Source organism: Culex quinquefasciatus, chromosome 3 (assembly GCF_015732765.1).
Source record: "Culex quinquefasciatus strain JHB chromosome 3, VPISU_Cqui_1.0_pri_paternal, whole genome shotgun sequence".
Classification (NCBI taxonomy): Eukaryota; Metazoa; Arthropoda; class Insecta; order Diptera; family Culicidae; genus Culex; species Culex quinquefasciatus.
In genome coordinates, this window is record NC_051863.1 from 105,131,836 (window position 1) to 105,157,727 (window position 25,892).

General features: G+C 38.4%; 1 protein-coding gene across 1 annotated transcript in view; it reads right to left on the reverse strand.

The window, feature by feature from the left end:
* The window catches only part of LOC6030880 (Down syndrome cell adhesion molecule-like protein Dscam2), a 176,408-nt gene that overhangs the window by 78,003 nt on the left and 72,513 nt on the right, over positions 1-25,892 (reverse strand). Inside the window, 3 exon segments of the mRNA XM_038258682.1 lie at positions 204-262; positions 4,021-4,142; positions 7,782-7,903. Of these exon segments, the coding sequence (XP_038114610.1) occupies positions 204-262; positions 4,021-4,142; positions 7,782-7,903 (303 nt within the window).

Here is a 25,892-nt window from a genome sequence, read left to right on the forward strand (position 1 = left end):
CCACGCGATGCAACAATGGCGTCGACATCGAACGAAAAAAAGGAGATGGAGGGGGGCGTAAGAAGCAACTTTCCACGAGGAGGTTCACCGAGTGAGAAGAAAATTGGAATCCCGTCGTCCTTTCCGCGCGAACTCAACACCGCGGAGTTGAAGTTGATTGTGTGGCATGGTTATGTGGTTGGTACAGGAAAAGAAAAACTTACCTCCTTTCACGTGCACCTCGCGACTCAAAATAGTACCGACTAAGTTTTTTAATTTACATCTGAAAAAGAGAAATGGGAAACAAGCAGAAGGAAAGGGGTAAAGTTTAAGCAACGCGTAAGATAATTGTGGTTGAGTGAAATATTTTATTATTCCAGTACACAAGAAGAACAGCAAAAGTTTGATGATGAAGTTTTCTAATTAAAAATAAATGAATTAACTCCTACCGGCTGGTCAGGGAATGACAGCATGCTTGTTAATTTGTTTTATGATCAGATGTTGTACAGTCCAGACTCGATTATCCAAAAGCCTTTGGATAATCGAATCACGAAAAAATATACTTTTTCTGATATTTTTGATTGTTGAGCTTAGGTATGACCCAAAAGCAACTCTGAAGTGATTAACAATTTTTAAATCCAAGATGGCGGCCAAAATTACGGTGATGAATATTGAAAAGGTGCATTTTTTAATTTAATTGAAAATCAAAATAAAAATCACTTAAAATGGATCGTAGAACTCGAATTTGATGTTAAAAATATTAAAAGAAAAAAATACGAAAACATTGTTCGTCATTCGATAAAATTGATATTGGCAGGAAAAATAGCATCTAAGCAATGAATTTCAGAATAATATTTCATTTTTCCAGCATTAGTTGTATAGTCAGTGGGGAGACATTGGGACTGGGTGATATGATTGGGTAAATGTATTTATTACGGATTTTGCACCAAAAGAAAAACTCAGAAGGGAACATGGCTCTCGTCTCTCGCGCACAAAAGATCGGTAAACACAAACCCAAAAAAAAGAAAATCTAAATCAAACCATCCACTTTAACGGTCCAAAGGTCTTTTGTAGTTTCTATTGCAAGTTTCTGCCAATTCAAAAAATTATCATCTTGATCACGGAACACCGATTTCACTTCTACATTTTTCGTAGATGAAGGATATTTGTAAACAAAATGAAATAAACGAATTTCAGTGGTATTTACTAACACAGAGATGTTTGTTTCGGGAGTGATTTTCTCTTGCGTGTTTCGCTTCCTCTCTCTTTCGTGGGTGAAGAATGAAATAAGTTTATTTTATAACTTAAATTGGGACAGAGCATTTATTTGTTCAAACTGTTCTACTGTAATTTTCAAAAAGAATCTTCAGTCATCCCTCATATTTGTAACAGTATACATATTGGCCAATGTTCAAAAAAGCATAGCAAATCGATAATTAAACATAATTATTTGGTTTTACCTTATTTTTTTACGTTTTATATCATGTTTTCAAAGAAAAACATTAACCCTTGAAATCCAGAAATTCAGAACTCATTTTTCTTACGGATGCACTATGGGCCATCTCCATACAAACAGGCGGCCAAATTATTTTTTTGCTTTTTAAATGTTTTTTTGATACAAATTTAGGTAATTGTATGGTATTGAAATGATATACGTCGATTTTTATGATTTTTCATGTTTTTCAATAGTTGATTGTTTATAATAAATAGTCTTTTCATACATTTGCAAGTGAAACAGAATTGCATATATATTATATTGCAAGTTTATATTATTAAATTATGGATAAGCTCCCACCCCACTTTAAGGACACAACCCCTCCCTCCTCTTTCTTTCCCCCTCCCTCCTCCCCACCAACAAATTTTTGTTAAGCGTAATAAATTCATTTTAAGTCAAATATTTATTATTTCCTGTTGTGTGTTTCTTTTTGTGAGTCCATGCCGTATAACTTGAGACCACCCCCTCCCACCCTTATGGGCATAAATTGCGAATATTTTAATTATTAAATCAAATAACAGAAAAATTAATTTTATCCACAATATTAATTATGAAGTAAAACGATAAAATACAAACCATATTCTTAAAATTCATTTGATTATAGAGTTTGTGACAGCTTCAGGATATGTTAAAGGTACTTTTATGATGTTTTGTACTAACCAACATAGAACTTAAATGTGGATCAGTTTCATGGATTGATCGCAGAAATTCATCATGCTAAGTCAACATTTTGCTGAATACTTTTTCGGTATCAAACTGAGATTCTCCAGTTTCGCTTGAGAAACTTCGGTACGAATACCTTATTTTGACTAAGGTACTCAATTTTAAATGTAGGCAACAGAAAATTCCAATAAAGTCATTTCGAACTTCTTGAAACCAGGTATTGATTTTGAAGCGACGATGCCCACGAAGTAGGTAGCAAAGCAAGTGAAAGAAACGGGCGCATATGTAGATTGCAGCAAATTTTGATAAAACGTAAATGTTCAAAATGGCATATCTGCGAAAACGCAAAAAATCGCAGGCTGGAAATTTCAGCAATGCTAGATTATAATCCAATCTTTCAAGTGATCTTAGTTTCATGTTTAGCATCGGTTAGCAAAAAAAGTACTCGATTAACAAACACAAAAAAATATGATTTGTCAAAAAAATGCTCCAATTATTCGATGAAAACTTCAGTTTTTGGTTTGGAAACAACATTTTATCTATTAATAGTTTCAAAGCTTATCTCATTACCTTTCCAACGATGTATATTTGTCCTAATAAAACATTTAAAATGGCTGAGCTATGTTAAAATTAAACAATCAGCCTTTTTACGAAAAACGCTTGTTTTTACTCCATTTTTGACTTTCAGCTTGCGTATCTCCGTAATGAACAAACTTAGAGCTTTGAAAATTTGGATTTTTCTTAGTTAGAATGTTTACTTTCGAGAAAAAAATACCAAAAAATATTTGGAGAAGGTCACTTTTTTGAAACTTGGCCACCCAATGTACCATAGTGGGATGTAAACAAACATTGGTTCTCTCCAGGAGTACTTATTTTTACAAAATGATGAATACACCTACTGAAACCAATGAATCTCAGTCTTAGTTATGTTTTATGAATGGTCGGATAACTTTTTTGAGAAAATATTAGTTAAATTCAGGTGTTCCACAATTGTGGAAGGCACAATACCATCACACAATTATGGAACAGGGAATTTGGAGACAGTGTTTTGCTGCTCAGGATAAAATGGTCTTGAAATGTAGTTTTTTGTTTTAAAAGTACTACTTTTACTAGTGGAATAGCAAGAGAATGTCCAAATAAAGGTCCAAAAAAGAGTAGGGTCGACAAATTATCACAAGTGTTCCGAATATGTGGGATGCCTGTATCTGAACAGGAAACCAAATATATTTTCAGAACTTTTATGAGCATTGCCGGTAAGAAAAGTCCTTTCTTTTTTTCATTCTTATTGTGCATCCTTTCAGACACATGATGGAATAATTTAGCATCCAGTAAAATTTTAATTAAAATCTTTGAATGATGAAAAGTGAACCATTCCGGGCGGAGAAAAAGTAAATAGAAAATAAAGATAATGAAACTATGACCGTTTGAGCATTCATTCTTTTTTTTCTCTCAGGTCCTGGCCCTCTGGCAAGAAGCAAAAGTGCGTGGAACACTGCCGGAATACTTTGGATCGGTGTCCCCCGGGGGGGGTCGTCGCATTCACACAGCGCGGAGAGGTTTTGTTTGAAGAGAGATATTACACTGACATGAAAAGGCGGATGCTTGGCTAATGATGGCTGGCTGGCTGGTTGGTTAGGCACCCGGCAAAGAACCTGGAATCCGGTTTCCCGACTAAGATTAGAGGGTGGAAATGAGTGCCTATCGCGGTATGCCCTTGCTTTATTATCGTTCGAAAGCCTTTGTAAATCTCTACAAAACGTGCTCATTGTTTGTTCCGGGGTTTAGAGGATGGAGAAAAAATAAAGGGTTGGCTGAAAATGTGACTTCGTTTTAAATGAAAAAATAAAGTCGCACATGCACAAACACACATAACACATACTCACCTATAAACTGTGGAGTGAATTTCGTGGCGGAACTTATCCGCCGTGAAGGGATAAAAAATCAGACTTCCGTTTGGCGATGCGTACACCAGCTCGTGATTAGTTGTCGCTACCGACCACTCCATCTGGAATTGTAAGAGAAAATAGGATAGTAGAGTTATTTTTACAAACCGGCTTTGCGTTATTGGATTTTTGTCCTCAAATAATCACAATTGTCTTAAGGGCAAGGAATATGAAGAATAGCTTTAAACATTGTTTGTTTATTCGAGCTTAGGGCAAAACATTGAACCAAAAGTCGATTTGCAAAATCTTGCTCAGCTTTAATTTATGGCCTACGGCACGCGGTTACACCCAACGCAGACTAGCTCACTCAAAAAACCCTCGTTTCATATTTACTGACAGCTCCCGGACAGCGACGAGTGAAAATTAACACCGCCAATATTAAGCTAAGGGTTAGTGCTTAGAATCTAAGAAGATTTTCAAGTGCCAGCGGGGTGGTGGTTTTCCACACAAAAAAGGAGAGGGCAGCATCCAGATTTTCCGGCACAATTTCATTACGGCGTTCATCGTGGGCTTGGGGCTGGTAATTGAGTGCTGAACTTATTATCGGAGGCCCCACCGTCCGTGGATAGAACATGAACTTGAGTTGAAAAGCATTGGAAGAAGCAGCAGGAAGTGTCAGGAAATCGAAAATGGAACCAACTTTCTTGTTCGATTCAGTGTGACGGCAGATGGCGCTGAAGGTTAAGATAAAAGTTTAAAGAATATTGGAGTCATTTTGAAGGTGTAGAAGTTTTCATTGCCAAGCTGTTGTAAACGGATTTATCAACTTCTGTACTTAACTTAACATAATTTAAAATTCATATTATTATATTGTTTGATTAACTTATCAACTACAAAACCCCGTACAAACTTGATTTTTATTTATTGTTCTACGATTGTTACAATCAATCATTTTAAAAAGTGCCTTTAGGGAGACTTGATCCATACCAACAATCACTGAGATCTGCGATAAGTTTAATTGGTCGGTTTAGTTGCTTTTTTTTCATGTTGCTTTAAATATTTGAAAATGCTGGTTTGAAATTGTTTTGAACGCTCAGCATGATTCAAAGAACTTATTTGATCAAATACCCTTCTTTGCCATAGTTGAATATTTAAGCATTCGACTCATGAAAAATGTTCATAGTTTTGTATACAAAAAAAGGGATCAAGTCTCGCCATTCTTCCTTACTGGCAGGAGTGTAGCCAGAATTTTGGTTTGGGAGGGGGCTGGAAGAAGAAATTTTCTTCTTCTTTTCTTCTTCTTCCCTCTCTCTTATATGTCTTCCAAAAATTTCGGGAGGAAGGGGGGGGGGGGGTGCTTCAGCCCGAAGCCCACCCTCTGGAGTACAAAATGATTCTTAGCAAAGATTCACAAAATTTTCATTTTTTTTCAATTTCAAACATGATTTCTAAATAAAAGATTTCATGTTTGTTCAGATTCAATAATTCAAAATGCGTATTGTTGTTTCAATCCCCAAAATTATTGACCAAACCATTAAATGGGAAAGCGAAATTGGCGTGTTTCGTTTTCTATCACACAAAAACTCAAATTTCAGCCATTTTTTTGCATCAAGCTTCACAAGATTCGTTTTCATATTGTGTGGGTTGAAGAGAATAAGTGTGAACAAATCAAACAGGCTAAACTGTAGCAATTATTGTGATGTGCTTTTCAAAAGTCCAGTTTTACGATGTTGTCTTGTAACGCTAAATTTTTATTTAAAAAACGTTTTTTTAATAGCAGTAAAGTTATTTTGCAAATCTTCGTATTCAAAAAATCTAAGGTATGTACTTTAAAGTTTACAGTGTAAACCGAAATTTCACGCAATGTTAAAATATATATCTTTAAACTTATTTAACCAGGCTAAAAATGATTATCTGACTGACTGGTTACGGTGTTCGCTTTGTAAGCGAATGGTCCTGGGTTCGATTCCCATCTGCTCTAAACGAGAAAGTATAGGATATTTTAATTTTGAAACTCTGAACATGAAGGAAAAATCAAAGTCACTCGAGTCGGGGTTCGATCCCTAGTCCTTTGGATTGGTAAGCAAAAATGCTAACCCATCACGGCTAAATCGGTTCTAAATAAAGTTTGAATCCGATTGATGCAAACGTTCTTCAGGGTCAGGGGTTGTCGATGGTCAGGGTTGTCGACAGTGATGTCAACCATCGCGACGCTCATTTTTGGTTCGCGGCACATTTTTTGTTTGTAGTGCTTTTCAGTTACGGAATTCGACAAAATGGTGTTTGAAGCACTTGTAGAACTCACTAACAGCAACATTTCTTCAGAACATTGTATAGCTGTAAAATTCATACGCAAAAAGTTACAAGAAGATTCCAGACCTCAGGACCAATGGTTCGCGATGCTTTCGTTTGCCAAACGCATTTTTGGTTGTAACTTTTTTTGTATTCATCAAAAATCAATACTATGTTCAGTAAAGTTGTACGATTTGGTGTGTTCTGCAAGTCCTTCATACACAACTTTGTCAAATTCCGTTTTTGAAAAGCACTACAAACAAAAAATGTGCCGCGAACCAAAAATGAGCGTCGCGATGGTTGACATCACTGGTTGTCGATAAAAAGCTGAGGTACCTCGCGCTCGGTTAGCTAGCGTAGTAATGGGTCACCGAAGCTCGGTAGAGCTAACCTTCCAAATGCCTATGCGAGTTATTTGCATGTACAGAATGTAGATCTAAAAATTCATGGAAACATCTCAATTTGTAAAAAGTGGCTGCAAGGTCCCGTTTGGTTGGTTGCACACACACACACACACACTTCCCCCCGAAGTTATACCGAAAAGTGGTCCCGGGAAAAAAGGACACGGCGTTCAAGGGCTGGGAATTTTTTTTTCCCAACCCCACACCACCTGAGAAATGAATTCTCAAGTGTCTGGTAGCAGATTCCGACCTTGTAAAAAAACACACACACAAACTGCATTAAAACTAACCATAACCAACCAAAATGTATGATGGAAAGGTGAGAAAAAATATTACAAAAAATGATATTTTTGAACTGTGAAACAAGCAAAGCAGGCTTCAGAATAATTCAATAAATCAGCATTTCAAAAGGAGACATAGCAATATTGTATCTATTAGAAAAGAGATTCAAGTTATTCAATTTTTCACAGAACTTTCTTGCATCAATTTCATTAAAGAGCACTCTTATCACAAATCGTGTCAGAGACTGCCAGGGGCCACAAGTGCTCGCTCATCAAAAGCCACCTCAGTTTTTCCATCCATTGCATCGACGTCCGACCACAGTCATCATCACCACGCCACCACCGCCGCTGGGTTGCCAAACTTTTTATAGCTTCAGCAACATCCGCCGACGACACCGACGACCGGGGGTCGCCGAAAGAGCACAAAATTAATAGGAAATTATTGTCGTCAATCAAACGATCGCAAGTGAGAAGTCAAAGAAGACGAAGGAGTGCGGCAATAAATGGCTTCGAACGATGCTAGATGGGTCGGTGGGTGGTGAACTTCGCCACATTGGCAACAACACGTGGAGGTGGTCCGGGAGGTAAAGCTCTCATCATACCGAACCCACCCGGCAATCAATGGCATTACCGATAATGGGAACGGAAAATGTTGATTTATTTCGCTTTATGGCAGTGATGCATGTTCGAATTGTGGTTATGTTGGAAATAGTTGAAGAGTTGATGCTATATCTGATCACGTGTTCAAACTCATGATTGAGAAGCTACGAATATGAGTGATACTTACATCGGGCGGTGGACTTCCATGACCTGTACACTCGATGTGAGTTCCAGAATTGTTGGAAAATTCGATGCGATGCAGCGGTTCGCTGAGAAATAACGGTCCCTGAAGATCCAGCAGGATGACACCTGAAAGAAAGTAGCAAAATGTGCAAATGAGATTAATGATGCCTTATGTATGTTTGAAAATGAGGAAAATGTTACTAATAAGTTGAAACATTGCCACTTAATCTCCCCAACATCATTCATTGGAGGAAAACCGACACTCATCGCTGATTGTTGAAATATAGTACAAAGAAAACGAAAAAAAAAACAAATTATCACCAATTTTTCATCTCCTCTCGAGTACACATTTATATTCAGAATTTGCCAAAGAACAGCCACAATAAGAAACCTCCATATATTTCAGTTTTCAGCGAGCGTAGCGTATTATTTTCCTATCCGTAGCCCATCTAAAACAATAGAATCATTAATTATTTATATCGGAGAAGATATTTTACTCCCATTTTTGCCACTCTCGCCTGGCTGTCCGAATGCCGGGAGATTTCCACCTGAGGAGGATGCTTCAGCCGGTGCCTTCTCTTCTTTCTTGTAAGATACTGGAGCGGCGAAGAGCATCCCGCCGAGTGCTGCAGGTATTTTATTTTATGAAATATTCCGCTATAAATCAGACGGTTCCGTCCATACCGCCGGCACAGCAACGTACACCAGAGCCGGAGGAACGGGTTCTTGTCTGAGCCTCAAGTCAACCCGGAGCCCGGAACACGTGAAGGAATGTGCGATATTTTATTTACATTCCCCTACGAGCGGTGGTAGCTGGTGAAGGAAGCTTCTTGGGCCACAAATTCACATCAAGCAGGGCGTGAAGCAGCCACAAGAATTGAACATATCGAGACCTAGAAACTTCTCGAGTGTTTGACAGAAATGGGGTTCGATACCATAAAGAGGAAAATGGATGTGCCCTGTAGTGTAGCTTCCGCAATTTCATAAAAACAAAAATCAAATTATTCGCTCTACAGCATTGCCTTGGCGTTCTCGATTGAGAAAATCCTACTCGAAACTAGGTGTCCGTAGCCTTGATTGTTGAGGCGTGTAAACCTCTTTTTACACCTCAGCTTCCATCCATCCCGGGATTCGAAGTGACGACCTTTGGATTGTTTACCAACTGCCTACCAGCGACTCCACCGAGGCAGGACCCAGGGAGACGTCTTCTACACCTGGATTGAGCTAACGACCTAACCCTCTAGGTAAGACCGGGCCAGCATTTACTACCCCGTCCGACGGAAGGCGTGGTCAGACAAATCCCAAGCCGACTGGGTTAGAGGCAACCACGCTTACCCCTACACCACGTACAGAAAGTCTTCTGTGTTCTCAGCGAATCTTATAACTGATTAATGTATTTTCCACTCACAAACATACTTTTATTTGGTTGTTTTCTAAGGTACAACCGAAAAAACACTCAACACTAAAGCGGCAAAAACACATTCTGATCAACAAAACATGGGAAATATTGATCGAACGGGATCACTTTTTAGTCTGACACCCATTTACACGGAGATCGAGCACACTACCAAATGATTGGTTTGATAGTAAGCGTGTGTCCCGTGTAAAAAGTGACAGTTCGACAGGGTAACAGGGTAAACTAAAAAGTGACCAACCACCGGGGGTTGAGTGTATTTCAACTCTAATGTTGATTTATCTGAGAATGTTGTTTGAATAGCGGCAAAGTGCAAGTGACGAGAATAGGTCGAAAAAAATGTTAGGTTTGCACATTTTTAAAATAAATACCATTAGACAAGATGGTCAAACTTATTTGGAAACAGGAAAAATCAAGTGTTTTCTTTTTCAATGAAGGTGAAATATTCAAATACCAATGTATCAGCAGAATTGGGAGATCGTTTTTAATGTTAATATTTAGAAAAGTCCTGAATTAGTATTGTTTTTGGATTTTCTTAATTGCTAATGCCATCCTTTTTTGCCTTCCTCACTGAGGTAAGGCTATAATCCTGCTCTAAAAATGAACTTTTTATTAAAAGCTCGAAGACCCACCTTCATGTATACATATCGACTCAGAATCGAAAACTGAACAAATGTCTGTGTGTGTGTATGTGTGTGTGTATGTGTGTGTGTATGTATGTATGTGACCAAAATTCTCACTGAGTTTTCTCAAAACTGGCTGAACCGATTTTGACCAAACCAGTTGCATTCGACTTGGTTTGGGGTCCCATACATCGCTATTGAATTGTTTGAAGTTTCGATAACTAGTTCAAAAGTTATGTATAAAAATGTGTTTTCACATATATCCGGATCTCGCTTAAATGTATGCAAACGATGTCCGGATCCATCATCCGACCTATCGTTGGTTAGGTAATTGAAAGACCTTTCCAACGAGTCCACAACATTGAAGATCTGGCAACCCTGTCTCGAGTTATGACCACTTAAGTGATATATTTGTACTTTTTTGATGCCGGATCTCACTTAAATGTATGTAAACGATGTCCGGATCCATCATCCAACATATCGTTGATTAGGTAATTGAAAGACCTTTCCAATGAGTCCACAACATTCAAGATCTGGCAACCCTGTCTCGAGTTATGACCTCTTAAGTGATATATTTGTACTTTTTCGATGCCGGATCTCACTTAAATGTATGTAAACGATGTCCGGATCCATCATCTGACATATCGTTGGTTAGGTAATTGAAAGACCTTTCCAATGAGTCCACAACATTGAAGATCTGGCAACCCTGTCTCGAGTTATGACCTCTTAAGTGATATATTTGTACTTTTTTGATGCCGGATCTCACTTAAATGTATGTAAACGATATCCGGATCCATCATCCGACATATCGTTGGTTAGGTAAATGAAAGGCCTTTCCAATGAGTCCACAACATTGAAGATCTGGCAACCCTGTCTCGAGTTATGACCTCTTAAGTGATATATTTGTACTTTTTTGATGCCGGATCTCACTTAAATGTATGTAAACGATATCCGGATCCATCATCCGACATATCGTTGGTTAGGCAAATGAAAGGCCTTTCCAATGAGTCCACAACATTGAAGATCTGGCAACCCTGTCTCGAGTTATGACCTCTTAAGTGATATATTTGTACTTTTTTGATGCCGGATCTCACTTAAATGTATGTAAACGATGTCCGGATCCATCATCCAACATATCGTTGATTAGGTAATTGAAAGACCTTTCCAATGAGTCCACAACATTCAAGATCTGGCAACCCTGTCTCGAGTTATGACCTCTTAAGTGATATATTTGTACTTTTTCGATGCCGGATCTCACTTAAATGTATGTAAACGATGTTCGGATCCATCATCTGACATATCGTTGGTTAGGTAATTGAAAGACCTTTCCAATGAGTCCACAACATTGAAGATCTGGCAACCCTGTCTCGAGTTATGACCACTTAAGTGATATATTTGTACTTTTTTGATGCCGGATCTCACTTAAATGTATGTAAACGATGTCCGGATCCATCATCCGACATATCGTTGGTTAGGCAAATGAAAGGCCTTTCCAATGAGTCCATAACATTGAAGATCTGGCAACCCTGTCTCGAGTTATGACCTCTTAAGTGATATATTTGTACTTTTTCGATGCCGGATCTCACTTAAATGTATGTAAACGATGTCCGGATCCATCATCTGACATATCGTTGGTTAGGTAATTGAAAGACCTTTCCAATGAGTCCACAACATTGAAGATCTGGCAACCCTGTCTCGAGTTATGACCTCTTAAGTGATATATTTGTACTTTTTTGATGCCGGATCTCACTTAAATGTATGTAAACGATATCCGGATCCATCATCCGACATATCGTTGGTTAGGTAAATGAAAGGCCTTTCCAATGAGTCCACAACATTGAAGATCTGGCAACCCTGTCTCGAGTTATGACCTCTTAAGTGATATATTTGTACTTTTTTGATGCCGGATCTCACTTAAATGTATGTAAACGATATCCGGATCCATCATCCGACATATCGTTGGTTAGGCAAATGAAAGGCCTTTCCAATGAGTCCACAACATTGAAGATCTGGCAACCCTGTCTCGAGTTATGACCTCTTAAGTGATATATTTGTACTTTTTTGATGCCGGATCTCACTTAAATGTATGTAAACGATGTCCGGATCCATCATCCAACATATCGTTGATTAGGTAATTGAAAGACCTTTCCAATGAGTCCACAACATTCAAGATCTGGCAACCCTGTCTCGAGTTATGACCTCTTAAGTGATATATTTGTACTTTTTCGATGCCGGATCTCACTTAAATGTATGTAAACGATGTTCGGATCCATCATCTGACATATCGTTGGTTAGGTAATTGAAAGACCTTTCCAATGAGTCCACAACATTGAAGATCTGGCAACCCTGTCTCGAGTTATGACCACTTAAGTGATATATTTGTACTTTTTTGATGCCGGATCTCACTTAAATGTATGTAAACGATGTCCGGATCCATCATCCGACATATCGTTGGTTAGGCAAATGAAAGGCCTTTCCAATGAGTCCATAACATTGAAGATCTGGCAACCCTGTCTCGAGTTATGACCTCTTAAGTGATATATTTGTACTTTTTCGATGCCGGATCTCACTTAAATGTATGTAAACGATGTCCGGATCCATCATCTGACCAATCGTTGGTTAGGTAATTGAAAGACCTTTCTAACGAGTCCATAACATTGAAGATCTGGCAACCCTGTATCGAGTTATTACCACTTAAGTTATATCTGTGTACTTATTTTTCTGGATCTAAAAAAAATAGCTGAAGTATGTGTCCAAACCACTCATATTACCCATTGTTGGTAAAAAGTGAGGAAGGCTCCAACCACATAGGTGGATTAAGTTAGTTTTACATTTAAACTTGAAAACGCTTCACGTTATCAAAAATATAACTTACAAAAGAGACTGTCCATTTTTTTTGTCCATTTGACCATTAGCTGGTCAAACTAAGGCGTAATTGTTGACCCTCAACATATTCTAGAATATTTTTTTCAAAAAAAGAACTGCTAAGGACTCTTAAATGAGCATAAACCATTACTACTCGAAACTAGATGTCCGAAGGCTTGATTGATGAGGCAATTGCAAACCTCTTTTTACACCTTAGCTTCATTCCACCCCGGGATTCGAACTGTCGACCTTTGGATTGTGAATCCAACAGCCTACCAGCGACTCCACCGAGGCAGGACCCAGGGAGACGACTCCTACACCTGGACTGAGCTATCGACCTAACCTCTAGGTTAGACCGGGGCCAACATTTACTTCCCTGTTCGGCGAAAGGCGTGATCAGGCAAATCTCGTCTCAAAATTTGCTACCGGGACCTTCTGGGATCAAACCCAGGCCGACTGGATGAGAGGCAACCACGCTTACTCCTAAACCACGGTCCCCGTGTTGCTTGCATAAAACGTAAATAGAGTTTTTATTTAAAAATTATATGAATATAAACAAAAACAACACGCATTATTAAATGGGTCTGTAAGATTAATTAGATAGGTGAATTAATAAAAATAAAATGATGATCTCGCACATTTATATTCCAAATTACACAAAGTCAAGAACTTCTCAATGAAATGAAACTCGTTCACATTTCCGTAATGGAAATTAAAATCAAATTTCACAGTTGCCTCTTCCTCCAACTTGCAGAAAATTCACTCAAAAGCTTGCGCTCAGCAAAGAGCACCATGATGAAATGTTTACGAAAGCCATCTAAATATGAAGGTTAATGAATTTGTCAATAACAACGGTATCGTTGGAATGTGAACAAATGAATATCTTTGAATAAGTGTTTCATGCTGGTTTAAATAGCAATTGATATCGCTTTCAATTTGAGGCGATGAGAGCATAACATTGAATGTTGCATCTTCGTATTTTGCGCCTCACCTTCAACATTATACTCGATATCAATATTATTGATATCGTTAACTGAGTTGAGTCGGGACTACAGTCTTAGTAGGGAAAGCGGTATTCAAGATTTTATTAATCAAGTCTCAAACAACTACTCGTATTCCCCTCATGTGTCCCAATTTGCCCCAGATTTGAATCCTTTGTTTTGGTAACGTTTTATATTATAATTTCTGTCAAAGAAAAAGTGTAAAAACTTTCTGTTTCTAGGCAAAAATGTAATAGCTATTCTCGGAAAGACATCGCATTAAACTTTTCAGTTTGCATTATCAGCATCTTTGGCATGTCTCGAAGATAATGAAGGAAGAAAACCCACCAAGAATTTGCGAAAAATACATTTGGTTGGCAAACATGATGCAAAACCATTATATCTATGTTTTTTCAACTTTCTGTGGCAAACAATCGTAACTATCCGAACTACCACCTTTCGTTCGTCATGCGAAAACTCCGGAAGGATGCTGGCTATAGTTGAAGGAAAACCTTGGCAAACCGGAGAGCACAATCTGGGCGCCATTGCTAAGTTTATAACAAAAACATGTCAAGAAACTGCATCTACCTACGTTGTACAAGGTAAGTATTTGCTGCAGAATTTCGTTTGGCACGTTTCGAGTAGTATTCTCACAATCGTGAACGCCAAGGTAATGCTGAAAAGCGAAGGATTTGTTTTGATTTTTGATTTTTGCAAGTTTCAAAAAGCTTTTTGGAGATTTGAAAAAAAGCTACAATTAGCTTTAAAAAAATGCAAAAATGTTTCGTCGCTCCCGAGAAATCAACAAATTAGTAAAACGTAACGCACCGCGTTAAAAAAGGGTTCTCTGTATAAATGTAGCCAACCTTAACTTTGAAACAGGGCTCTGAAGTGATCTGACACTTGCCAGATGAAAATAACAGCTTAGATTCCATGAAAATGTTATTGCTTGGCCCTAATTATTCCCAACCTTATTCAACGAGGGTTGTCATTTATAAATTATTCAGAACGCCTAATTTAAGCTCATTAGCCCTCGTTGCCAACTATTTCTGTCAAGTTAATAGTTGTTATCTGTCAATAAGCTTTATGTGATATATTAAATTTGGCATACTTTTACCGACGATAATTGAAATGTAAAAGTACTCAATTTCAATTAGCCATTCTTGATCTCATTATAATTTCAATATTCTAACTCCTCAGTCAAATCCTTTCTAACCCAACCTTGGCACACTCAAAAAGCCAGGCGGACTTTTTCTCTATAAAGTAATGAATTATGTTCCTCGAACGCAAAACCATCTGAACAGCACGAACCAACGCCTACTTCACACCTCGAGTATTTTCAACTGATGGATAGCGCCACTTCGGGTCCTGTCAACCGTCATCCCACCGGATCTTGGGCTACCGGCGGCAGAAGTGACGGCAGCGAGATGGTTTTTCAAACAGTACACGTACATGCTGAGGAGAGCGGATACCGACTCAACTCATTTACCCAAAAGTACATCAACTTTGGGGTTCGGGGTGGGTTAGTGCTGTCAAGAGAAACGTGACTCGTAAATTTTCAGCGTAATTTATTGCAAAAATAAATACGAATTATGACAATATCAAGCAAGAGGACGACTTCATTTCAGACAGTTTAGGGAAACATGGGTAAAATCTACTAGCAAACAAGACCAAAAGGTAAAATTTTCTAATAACCAAGCGTCTCCTTTCCAACGCCTTTTTCGTTTCGATTGATATGTATCACATTATTGTCACCAACGAAACGTGCGTACCTGTGCGATGAGTTTTCCCGCATCCATGACAACAGATGACGGAAACATGACAACTAGATGAATATTGCTTTCCACCTTGTGGCATCTGGTGCTCTCGCAACAACTCACCAGAGAATTCAAATTCCGTTTTTCCTTCGAGGGCGTGCTGATGAATTTATTAGCATTCCGAAGGGCATTTGCTTTCAGATTAATGACCATCTTTCGCCTTTGGAGGATTCCGGCAGGCAAGAAGAAAAACAGTCTGCAGAAAGTTACAGTTTTTTTTCTTTCTCTATCGCACACTAAAGGGCTGCTGTTGCTTTTTGGTGCAGACAGTTTGAAATGCTTGGCGTGTTCTCAACCTGACGCTTAATTAAGGCGACATGTCAAGACCTGGAGTAGTCTTGATGTTTTGTTTTTGCCCTGCACGTGCGGGGTGCTCTTAAAATAATGATCGCACTGTTGCTGATGGTCTGTAGGGATGCTGTCAGATACAGTCATGGCTACGTGACTGCATTCGTTGATGATTGATCATTTTTTTTGAATAAGTTTTCATTGGAAATTAATACTTATGTTGACCGCAAGAAAAACATCTAAAAATTCACTAATACTTGATTACTTAGGATTTTTTGTTTTGTTTGAATTGGTTAATTATTTACACCAATTCCGAATAAATAATTTACTTCTTACGTTTGTTGTTCGCCCTTTATCCACAAGTGTGGTTGGTGCCTTCTTCACTACTTAGCTGGTCATAACATGAGACAGGGTTGCCAGATCTTTAATGTTTTAGACTCATTGGAATGGTTTTTTGATTACCTAACTAACGATGGGTCGAATGGTGGATTCAGACATACTGTACACACAAGGTGAGATTCGCCTTCAAAAAAGTACATAAATATCACTTAACTGGTCATAACACGAGGCAGGGTTCCAGATCTTCAACGTTTTGAACTCATTGGAAAAGCCGTTCGATTACCTATCCAACGATATAAAACATGATCCGGATAAACACATTTTTCAACATAACTTTTGAACTACTCATCGAAACTTAAATTTTATTGAAACTCGAACTATTGGACCCTAAACCAAGCCGAATGGAACTGGTTTGACCAAAATTGGTTCAGCCAGTGTTGAGAAAACTGAGTGACATAATTGGTAACACACATACACACATACACACATACGGACAGACATGTATTTAGTTTTCGATTCTGAGTCGATAGGTTTATATGAAGGTGGGTCTGCGATTTTTTTTTAAAAAGTTCATTTTTACGAGCAGGGTTATAGCCTTACCTTAGTAAGGAAGGCAAAAGCCTTTAATTGAAATAGAGACAAAAATACTGGAAAATGAGACCAAATACATAAATTGCCAAAAAAACAAACTGTCTATGAACAAAATCGTTTATTAAACGAAATACCAAAGGCTGTAATAACTAATTGGGATACAGTTGAATGTTTCATAATGTTCTGTTGAATTCAATGTACCTAGTATTCGTCTTAAATATGGAAATGCAGACACTATTTTACCTTTTTTACCATTTCCGTCTACTGAAGAAAAAGAGATCGTGAGGATGAAAGGAACATTTTTAAACCTCTACAAATTTTGAATTTGATGAACCATCATACAGAAAATCATAGATAAATTTTTATAGTTTTTTGTTGGCCAATGCCGAATGATTTTATTATGAAATTAGTTCTGTGTTCACAATTCATTTGTTTCGTTTTTGTTTTTGTTTATCTTAGAAATGGTTCTCCAGACCATTTGCAGTCGTTTTTAGCACCAAACATCAAATTAAAGTTATTGACCGAATTGGACATATTGTAGAGCACGTGACTACAGTGCCGCTAAAATCTCGGTCCCTTTGCTTCGCATCTCTCCTGTTGAAAAGAATGGCCCAACATCATCCCCTTTTCTTTTATTTCAGTTTTTTTGTACACTCCTCCAAACGAGCCAGATTTTTCCCATTCACTCTCAACGGAGTTGGGCCTCTCGACATAACGAGAACGGTGTGTTTGTGTCAGTGTTTTGTGTGCGGATCGAAAGGCCAAGGAAAACGGAACGAGCGAAAATCCACAAAATTGCATGTTCGTGCTCGTGCATGAGCGGGAAAGCGGGTGGGAAAAGCCCGGGCACTTTGTTGAAGCTAGGACAAATTTCGGGTCGGAAATGCACCTCACGGAGAATTACTATTTATAAACAACTCCGAAGGGGGTTTATTTGAGCACACAAACACTCACCAAACTTGTACTGTTTGGTATTATTTGCTCGAGTGCTTTTCGTGATTCTGACAGTATGCTTTTCCCCGGCAAGGAGAGCTGTTTTTGTGTTTGATTTTTGCTGTTGTGTTCTGCCCAGAATAATTCTATTAATTTATATCAAACACTACCGAACAAATACGCACTATATGTTGCTGTTTTTTGACAAGAACAATTCAATGCGAACAGCTTTGACAAGACAAGAAGATTTCATTTATCAAGAGAAAGGTTAGGAGACTGACACACATTGAAAATATTTTTTCATCATTTAAAAAATAATAAAGAGTTTTTATAATGGTCAATTCCAGAAAAGTGGTTGTCTTCTTATTACAAAATTGCCAAATTTCCAGACTCAATTCTGCAACAATCTGATTGTAAAAAATAACAAACAGTGTTGTAAATAGTTTTGTAGACAGTACTTTAGAGGATGAATAAAACATTACATCGAAAGTTCCCGTAGTTTTGAAGATACTAAAATGTCTGTAACAAAAATCATGGTGCAAAAGTTCTGCTTGATGTGTACCGTAAATTCAATATCTTCTTTGAATTACCTTCAATTCAAATTCAAGGGTAACAAATCGTAAACAAGTCAAGCCAAGCCAAATATCGAATCTATGAAAAAATGTTTGGAAGTTAATCCTCGACTGCACAATTTGACAAAGAACTTTGTCCTAAGGGCTCTATTCTGGTGAGGTGTCAATCCAGAAAAACGAAAAATGTCGCGCGTTACGAAAATGTTGCATGCTTGGTACTGCGGAAGGGGTCTGCAACGAATGAAATGTGGCAACAATGATGCAACATTCTCGCGTGACAGTTCCAAGAAAGCAGGAGACGAGGCAAAATTTGCACCATGTTGCCACATTTCATGCTAACTATATAAGCTAACAGATAGCCTCTGAACAATTTTAGTTTTATTCGAAAATCCGTCAGAGACGGATCGACGGTGGTAATTTTATTGCTCACACACACATGCACACAAAAGTTTATTGTTTATTCGTCAAGCTTATGTAGACTACTTACAATTTTCTTACATACTAGATATTATTTCTATTGTATAGATTTTTTCGTAGTTCCGGTTTAGACATGTCGAAATGTATGTACTGTGAATTTTCATTATAAAAGCGCATCATTTGATTTAATGGCGAATTTTTAAATAATTTGTCGTGTATGCAGTTATTCTAAAAGTGATGAATGTCTAAGAGTACGGCTTGGTTCATGAATACTATTGCGTATTTCTGACAATAATGCTGCTGACTGTATGCGTTGAGAAATAATGTCGTTGATGAAAGAGAGCATGGCAAATTTACGACGTTCTTGTAATGATTGTATGTTTATGAGCATGCAGCGTGCTTCATACGATGGGAGAGGAAATGCAGTCCAGTTAAGTTTACGTAGTGCGTACAGTAAGAATTGTTTTTGGACAGATTCACATTGAAAGACAGAGGTTGTGCACTAACTTGGGAGGAATTCTGTTCTAACGAAGATTGTTAGATCGGTCACTCGAAAACCAGAATGATTTAAGGCAATGGGGTTGGGACCAAACTGGTAGGATATTGGCCACACCCGGAGTGGCCATGGCCCTGCGGGAAGGTTCTACCGGGGGGACATTTATCGAACCATTCGACTTGGAGCAATATGAGTATCAAAATTCATGGTTTTTGATACTGAAAGAGAAAATGGCCATTTTGACAGGATTGGCCACACCCGGGGTGGCCAGTGCCTTGGAGATGGTTCTACCGGGGGGACATTTATCGAACCATACGACTTGGGGCAATATGGGTAACAAAATGCATGGTTTTTGATACTGAAAGAGAAAATGGCCATTTTGACAGGATTGGCCACACCCGGAGTGGCCAGTGTCCTGAAGAAGGTTCTACCGGGGGTACACCCAAAACTGGCAGCGCTAGTCCGAGAGAATGATGGTCTCGAGTCGAGAGAATAGTGGTACCATTCACGGACGCAGAGAACACAGCTCGAGATGGGCGATAGAACTATTCTCTCGAGGTTCATTTGCAAAAAAAAGTTCATCCGTCAAACAAAAAACCAAAAGTGTCGACAACGGGAATCGAACCAGAGACCTTTGACAAACCAATCCTATGACTTAGCTGCCTCGGCCACCACAGCTTGGTGACCAAGGAGAAGTCAGAAGTCGATGTTTGACACTTGTTGGAGATTTATTGATTTAACTAACGAATGAACTCATTTGTTATGATAGTGTGAGTTGGTACCATTATTCTATCGATTTTGGCACTGAGCCCTCAATAAATTTTGAGAGAACGATTATCTCGACTCTGAATTTTGGGTGTACATTTATCGAACCATACGACTTGGGGCAATATGGATATCAAAATTCATGGTTTTTGATACTGCACCCAGAACTGGACATCGGCATTCGAGAGTATAAAGAGCACGATTCGGTAGTAAAATGTTACTGTGTGCGGACTGAGAGGATAAATCCCGAAATTACCGAGAGTACTTTACTCATGGGTTCATCTTCAAAAAAAGTTCATCCATAAAAAAACGAACCGGTACCGAGACTCGAACCCAAGACCTTCGGCATATTGATCCGTGCCTTTGCCGTATAGGCCACCATGGTTCGGTGACTGAATGGTGATCATTTGTCCATATAAGCCATTCAGTAGGATGAACTATTCCAATGAGCGAATGAACACGCGAGAGGACTATTCTCTCGCAAAATAGCACTTTCCTTACGCTTCTTTTCGTGAGGACTATCCCCTCAATCTTTAACTTTGGGTGCGGTAGTGAAAATTGCCATTTTGACAGGATTGGCCACACCCGGAGTGGCCAGTGCCTTGGAGAAGGTTCTACCGGGGGTACATTTATCGAACCATACGTCTTGGGGCAATATGGGTATCAAAATTCATGGTTTTTGATACTGGTAATGAAAATGGCCATTTTGACAGGATTGGCCACACCCGGAGTAGCCATGGCCCTGAGGAAGGTTCTACCGGGGGACATTTATCGAGCCTTTCGACTTGGGGCAATATGGGCAATTTATATCCACAGAGGTGCCATTGAATGCAAATATTTAATTAGAATTAATTATTCAGGATTAAATCAATTGGCAAAGAATTAAAAAAATATAAATAAAAATAGCATGATTTTTTGAGTTCAGTCAATCCCCTTCTGCAGCGGTTGTCCCCTTGAGCTGTGATATTAGATTAAGTAATGCCTCCTTTCCTCTAACTATCCCACATCTATTAGCTATTTCGAAGGTTATTTTTGCAATTTTTTTCCTTCTCTGTCTAATTCGTTCTCCTTAGTACCAGTAAACTCTCTCCCCATTTTGAACAAATCAGCTGTTGAAAGGTAGTCCATATCTCAGCTTAGGATAACAACTGCACCAATGTAATTGTTAAAGCAACCTAATAAAATGAAATGAAATGAAATGATTTTTTGAGTTTTGTACAAAGTTCTTTGTCATATTGGTCATGTAGAACATAACCACCTGCACCTTTTTTTCTAAAGTTTTTATTTTTCCCGTGTTCAGGAAGTCATTTTGAGCAACTTTTGTTTTACGAAAAACTTCTCTTGTTTAATGTTTTTCTTGTTTAATTTTAAGTTTTTTAATTTGCATTTATCTTCTTTAGTTTATCTTTATTTTTGGTAAACTAAACAAGATGGGCTCCTATCATTACATTTTTCCTTTCCAATTTTTCATGTTTTTAATGCCACTTTTTCAATTTTTTGCATGTTTTTCACATTTTTTACTCTAGAATGAAACCTTTTTCATTTAAATTGTAAAAAAAGCGTAGAGGCATAGTCTGTGACACTGCAAAAATTACTGCATACTTCTTTTTACTTAAAATATAGGAAATATTTGTTAAAAAACACAGTCAAAGTTGACCCCTTAAACAACTCCTCAAACATCCAACCTCAAAATTTTATAAAATTTTAAGAGTTCTTATATCCAATGCTTTTTAAACATCAAAAATCGGTTGAAAAATAGATTCTTGGCAATTTTTTAGATCGAAGCCCGTCTAAAGGTAGGGTTGGGTTGTAGAGGGTTAAGTTGAAGAACTCTTGTTTAGTCAATTTAATATCTTGACAGTCTCAGAAGTCAAAATGCTATCTGATTTAACAGATTCAATAAAACCGGAAACAGTTTTGTTTCGTTATACTTGAGCAAAACTTTCTCCAGTATAACTTCCCTCCTCGGCTCTCGCTTGCTCGCAAATCTTTGCACGAAAGTTACTGCTCGCAAATTTGTCGTTATCGTTGAATCTGCCCCCCAACCACCAAGCCGCATCATTTTGCCGTTGTCCGCAATAGTTAGTTGCGTTACGGCGTTCCGTCCACTGCAGATGTGGCCATAAAAGCAAATTGTGTTATTTACATAAGATACTTTGTGTCGCGACATAAATATTCCCAGCTCGTTCATCACACAGCGGGCTGAGTTTTTGCATTCCAATTATAAAGGCACTTTCTCGTGCTTGCTAGTACGAAGAAAAAAAAAACACTCTGAAATAGCGTAACACTGTTGCCTTTGCCATATATTTTTATCATCTGCCATCTACAACCGCAAGATTACGAGGCTCAATTCGGTTCTTTGGGGTTCTGAAGCTGAAGGCTTCTTTTTCTGCCCTTTCACAGTTTATTGTTGTTTCATCTTGGGAAAACTACCCCAGCCAGTTCAGTCCAGTCGGCCACCAAGCTCGTGAAACCGTACACTTTCTTAAAATGTATATAAACTGTTCATGTTTACGGTTCCAGTTTCAGTTTTTCGTTTTTACCTCCTCCTGGGCAGCTGTTCCACCCTCATAGAGCTCGTGACCAATAGGGTGACCCCTGCGCTCATCAAGTCACGACACCTCAAGAAAATACTTAACGTTTTTGAACTGAAAATGAGCTTAATTTGATGTTTAGTTTAAAAGAAAAAACATTTTGCAAAAGATTCACGTCATATGATGAGTGTCACCCTACTGACCAGCCAAAGGGGGAGGGTGGTCACTCAAACCACTGCTGCTGCTGAGGCTGTTGGTCATGGATGCTGCACAGGGGTTGTTGTTCCTGTCCCCCTAATACTCTCCTTCACCCAGGTTGGTCGTGCCCCTCTGCTATGGTAAGCGGAGAGTGTTTCTCCTTATAATATAATAAGAAGAAAACATGCTTCTGATGTTTGCTTCCCCTTTTTCCGGTTTTTACTCGCCGGCTAATACAACAAACACGGGGGTTCGCTCGGTATGTTTTTCCCTCTTGGGGACCGTCCAAAAACTATAACAGCGCTGTTTTTGAGTTTTAAAAGGATTTTTGGAAGAGTTTCAGATTGGTACAAAAGAGGTTTGAAAACAAGTGTCAATCACAAAATTGCTGAAAGAAATTTTGGACTGTTTAAAAAAACCTTGGCAAATATTCATTGCATCTTGCTCACACTTTATTTCTTCAAAATACTTTGGAGTGAGCGAGATACACTAAACTATTACAATTGTTTCTTTGGTACTTTGAAAAAGTCTAGATTTGATATAATGTAGAACAAATTCTTCGAAACATTAATTTTAAATTAAAATATAGTAAAAAGAGGTTATGTGTGTTACTTTGTTTCTGAATGGCCTCTCTAGCAAGGCTAGACGTCTCACCCCACCAAATTCTGCCTAGAAAAAAGCAAAATTCTCTCCACTAGAGGCACAGCACAGTTTGCTTTTAAATTTATGTTAATGTTTGGATTTTTCTTCGCGGACTGAGGACTGCGTATAGTTCCAGCAGTCGCAGTGGAAGAAGGTGTATTAGAACTGAATTGCTAGCTCAAACACTTTTGGTGTTGTTTTAGGGTGGCGAACCTTATACTCTACTCCTGCCGTTGCTGCTGCAAAGAATGTCGCTTTTCCAGCAGCGCTCTCACTCAAGTATATTTGCCGTCGACTTAGTCGCTCATCATCATCCTTCTTGCTCCTTACTACCAGCAGCACAGTTCATTATGATCGCTGTGAGAGACAACGACGACTGACAGAGCGCGGCCCCAGAGCATCTTCTCCACTTTGCGAATGTTTAATCATCTACTTTGTTGATTAAAGCTGAAAACGCCGGAAGTTGTTTGGATTCGCTCACGAGACGCTGTTCAAATTTGCGGAGCACTGAAGGAGTCTGTTTGGAGATCTCAGTTTTTTTATGATTGGGGAGGATAATTGTATTAAATATGAATTAAAAGAGAAAGGGCATGGTTTCCCGCAATTAAAGTTTTAAAAATTGCAACCCAGAAGATTGAACTCATGACATTCTAGTTGGAAGGTAAACCTTGCAACCATAAACCCTTCCTAACTTGGCATCAAACGTCGAGAAGTAATCCCTTTTGCCATTACGCGCGTTACGTAAATCAGTGCTCGACGTGAAGTGACTCTCGTTGAGCCACACAATGAAACAGAAGGCAGAGTCTTGCAAACACGTGATTCGACAGCAAAAAGGACACAGCAGAGAAGGAAAAAAGAAAACGCTGGACCAATTTGTCATCATGGCAGCTCAAGATGCGAAATCCTATCAGCCATCATCATCATCATCAAACCGAACAACCGCACCCGTGTTCGACAGGTAGAATGTCGAACGCTGGCAGCAGCAGCGTGGGTAGTTCAATGTTGATGAAGTTGCTATTGTTTCTTGCCGCTTTGTCTTTCTGCTGAGCACTGCTCAATGTACTGCTTCAGTGTAACGGCAGATTGCGTAAACATACTTTTTGTTGTTGTGAAAAGTGTAGCTTCAAGGACTAAAAACTTGTTTAGATTTTGTTGTGCTGTTGATAGTCGTTTAACATGCAAATATGTTGGGGTGAAACTGAAATCAATACTGACTTTTATGTGGTATGTTTTGTTCGTTTTTAGTTTTTTTTCTGTCTGTGTTTTCTTTTTATTTCTTTCGTCTTACTTGTTACTTTTTACTTCTTACTTCTTACTTCTTACTTCTTACTTCTTACTTCTTACTTCTTACTTCTTACTTCTTACTTCTTACTTCTTACTTCTTACTTCTTACTTCTTACTTCTTACTTCTTACTTCTTACTTCTTACTTCTTACTTCTTACTTCTTACTTCTTACTTCTTACGCACTTCTTACTTCTTACTTCTTACTTCTTACTTCTTACTTCTTACTTCTTACTTCTTACTTCTTACTTCTTACTTCTTACTTCTTACTTCTTACTTCTTACTTCTTACTTCTTACTTCTTACTTCTTACTTCTTACTTCTTACTTCTTACTTCTTACTTCTTACTTCTTACTTCTTACTTCTTACTTCTTACTTCTTACTTCTTACTTCTTACTTCTTACTTCTTACTTCTTACTTCTTACTTCTTACTTCTTACTTCTTACTTCTTACTTCTTACTTCTTACTTCTTACTTCTTACTTCTTACTTCTTACTTCTTACTTCTTACTTCTTACTTCTTACTTCTTACTTCTTACTTCTTACTTCTTATTTCTTACTTCTTGCTTCTTACTTCTTACTTCTATTCTACAAATTTTTGTGAATTGGCGGAGAATGTTCCTTTTCTTATGTTTTAATAATTAAAATTAAATTTTTACTTCCCACTTCAGTTTTCACATCTTTCCATAATATTTGATCGTTTCAAAGTGGTCTTTATATCCAAACATTGCTGACATTGTTTCATTTACATGTCACCAAGTAATCGCAACACAAATTTCAACTTAATTCGTCACCCGTGTCACCACCAAGTTTGAGCTGCTTCCAAATTCTCTGCCTCTAATTTAGTTCGCACATGAACATTTCTGCTTCACGCCATTCAACAGGATGTACACAGGAAGGATTAGTCCGGAATCGATGTGGCTCATGCGGAAAGTTGTGCCTCATTGCCAGACCGTTCGACCGACCTTGTCGCTTGTCAAATTAGGAAGTTTGGTTCATTTTTAATGCGGCTTTGACCGGAAACGCAACCCGCGTCAGTCGAAACGCTAAATCGCAAAGAGCTGAGAAATCAATCACCGAAATGAGAAAAGTTTTTTCCTACCTGTTTCAACCGATCCGTTTGACGATATCCATTGTCGGAATGATGCAAGACTCGAGGCAGAGGAAAAAATGTGAAAGTGCGAGTAGAGCTTGCTCACATCACGGGGCAGGTGAAATGCTGGTGTTTCAACAATACCGGAGCAGTTCGAGGAAGATGGAACCAATTTGCGCGGTTCGCATGATATAGAGTGAATAGATAATACTGTTCCATCGTGGTTGCATCCCACGCACCGAGATTCATCTGTGCACCCGGTAGGTAGTA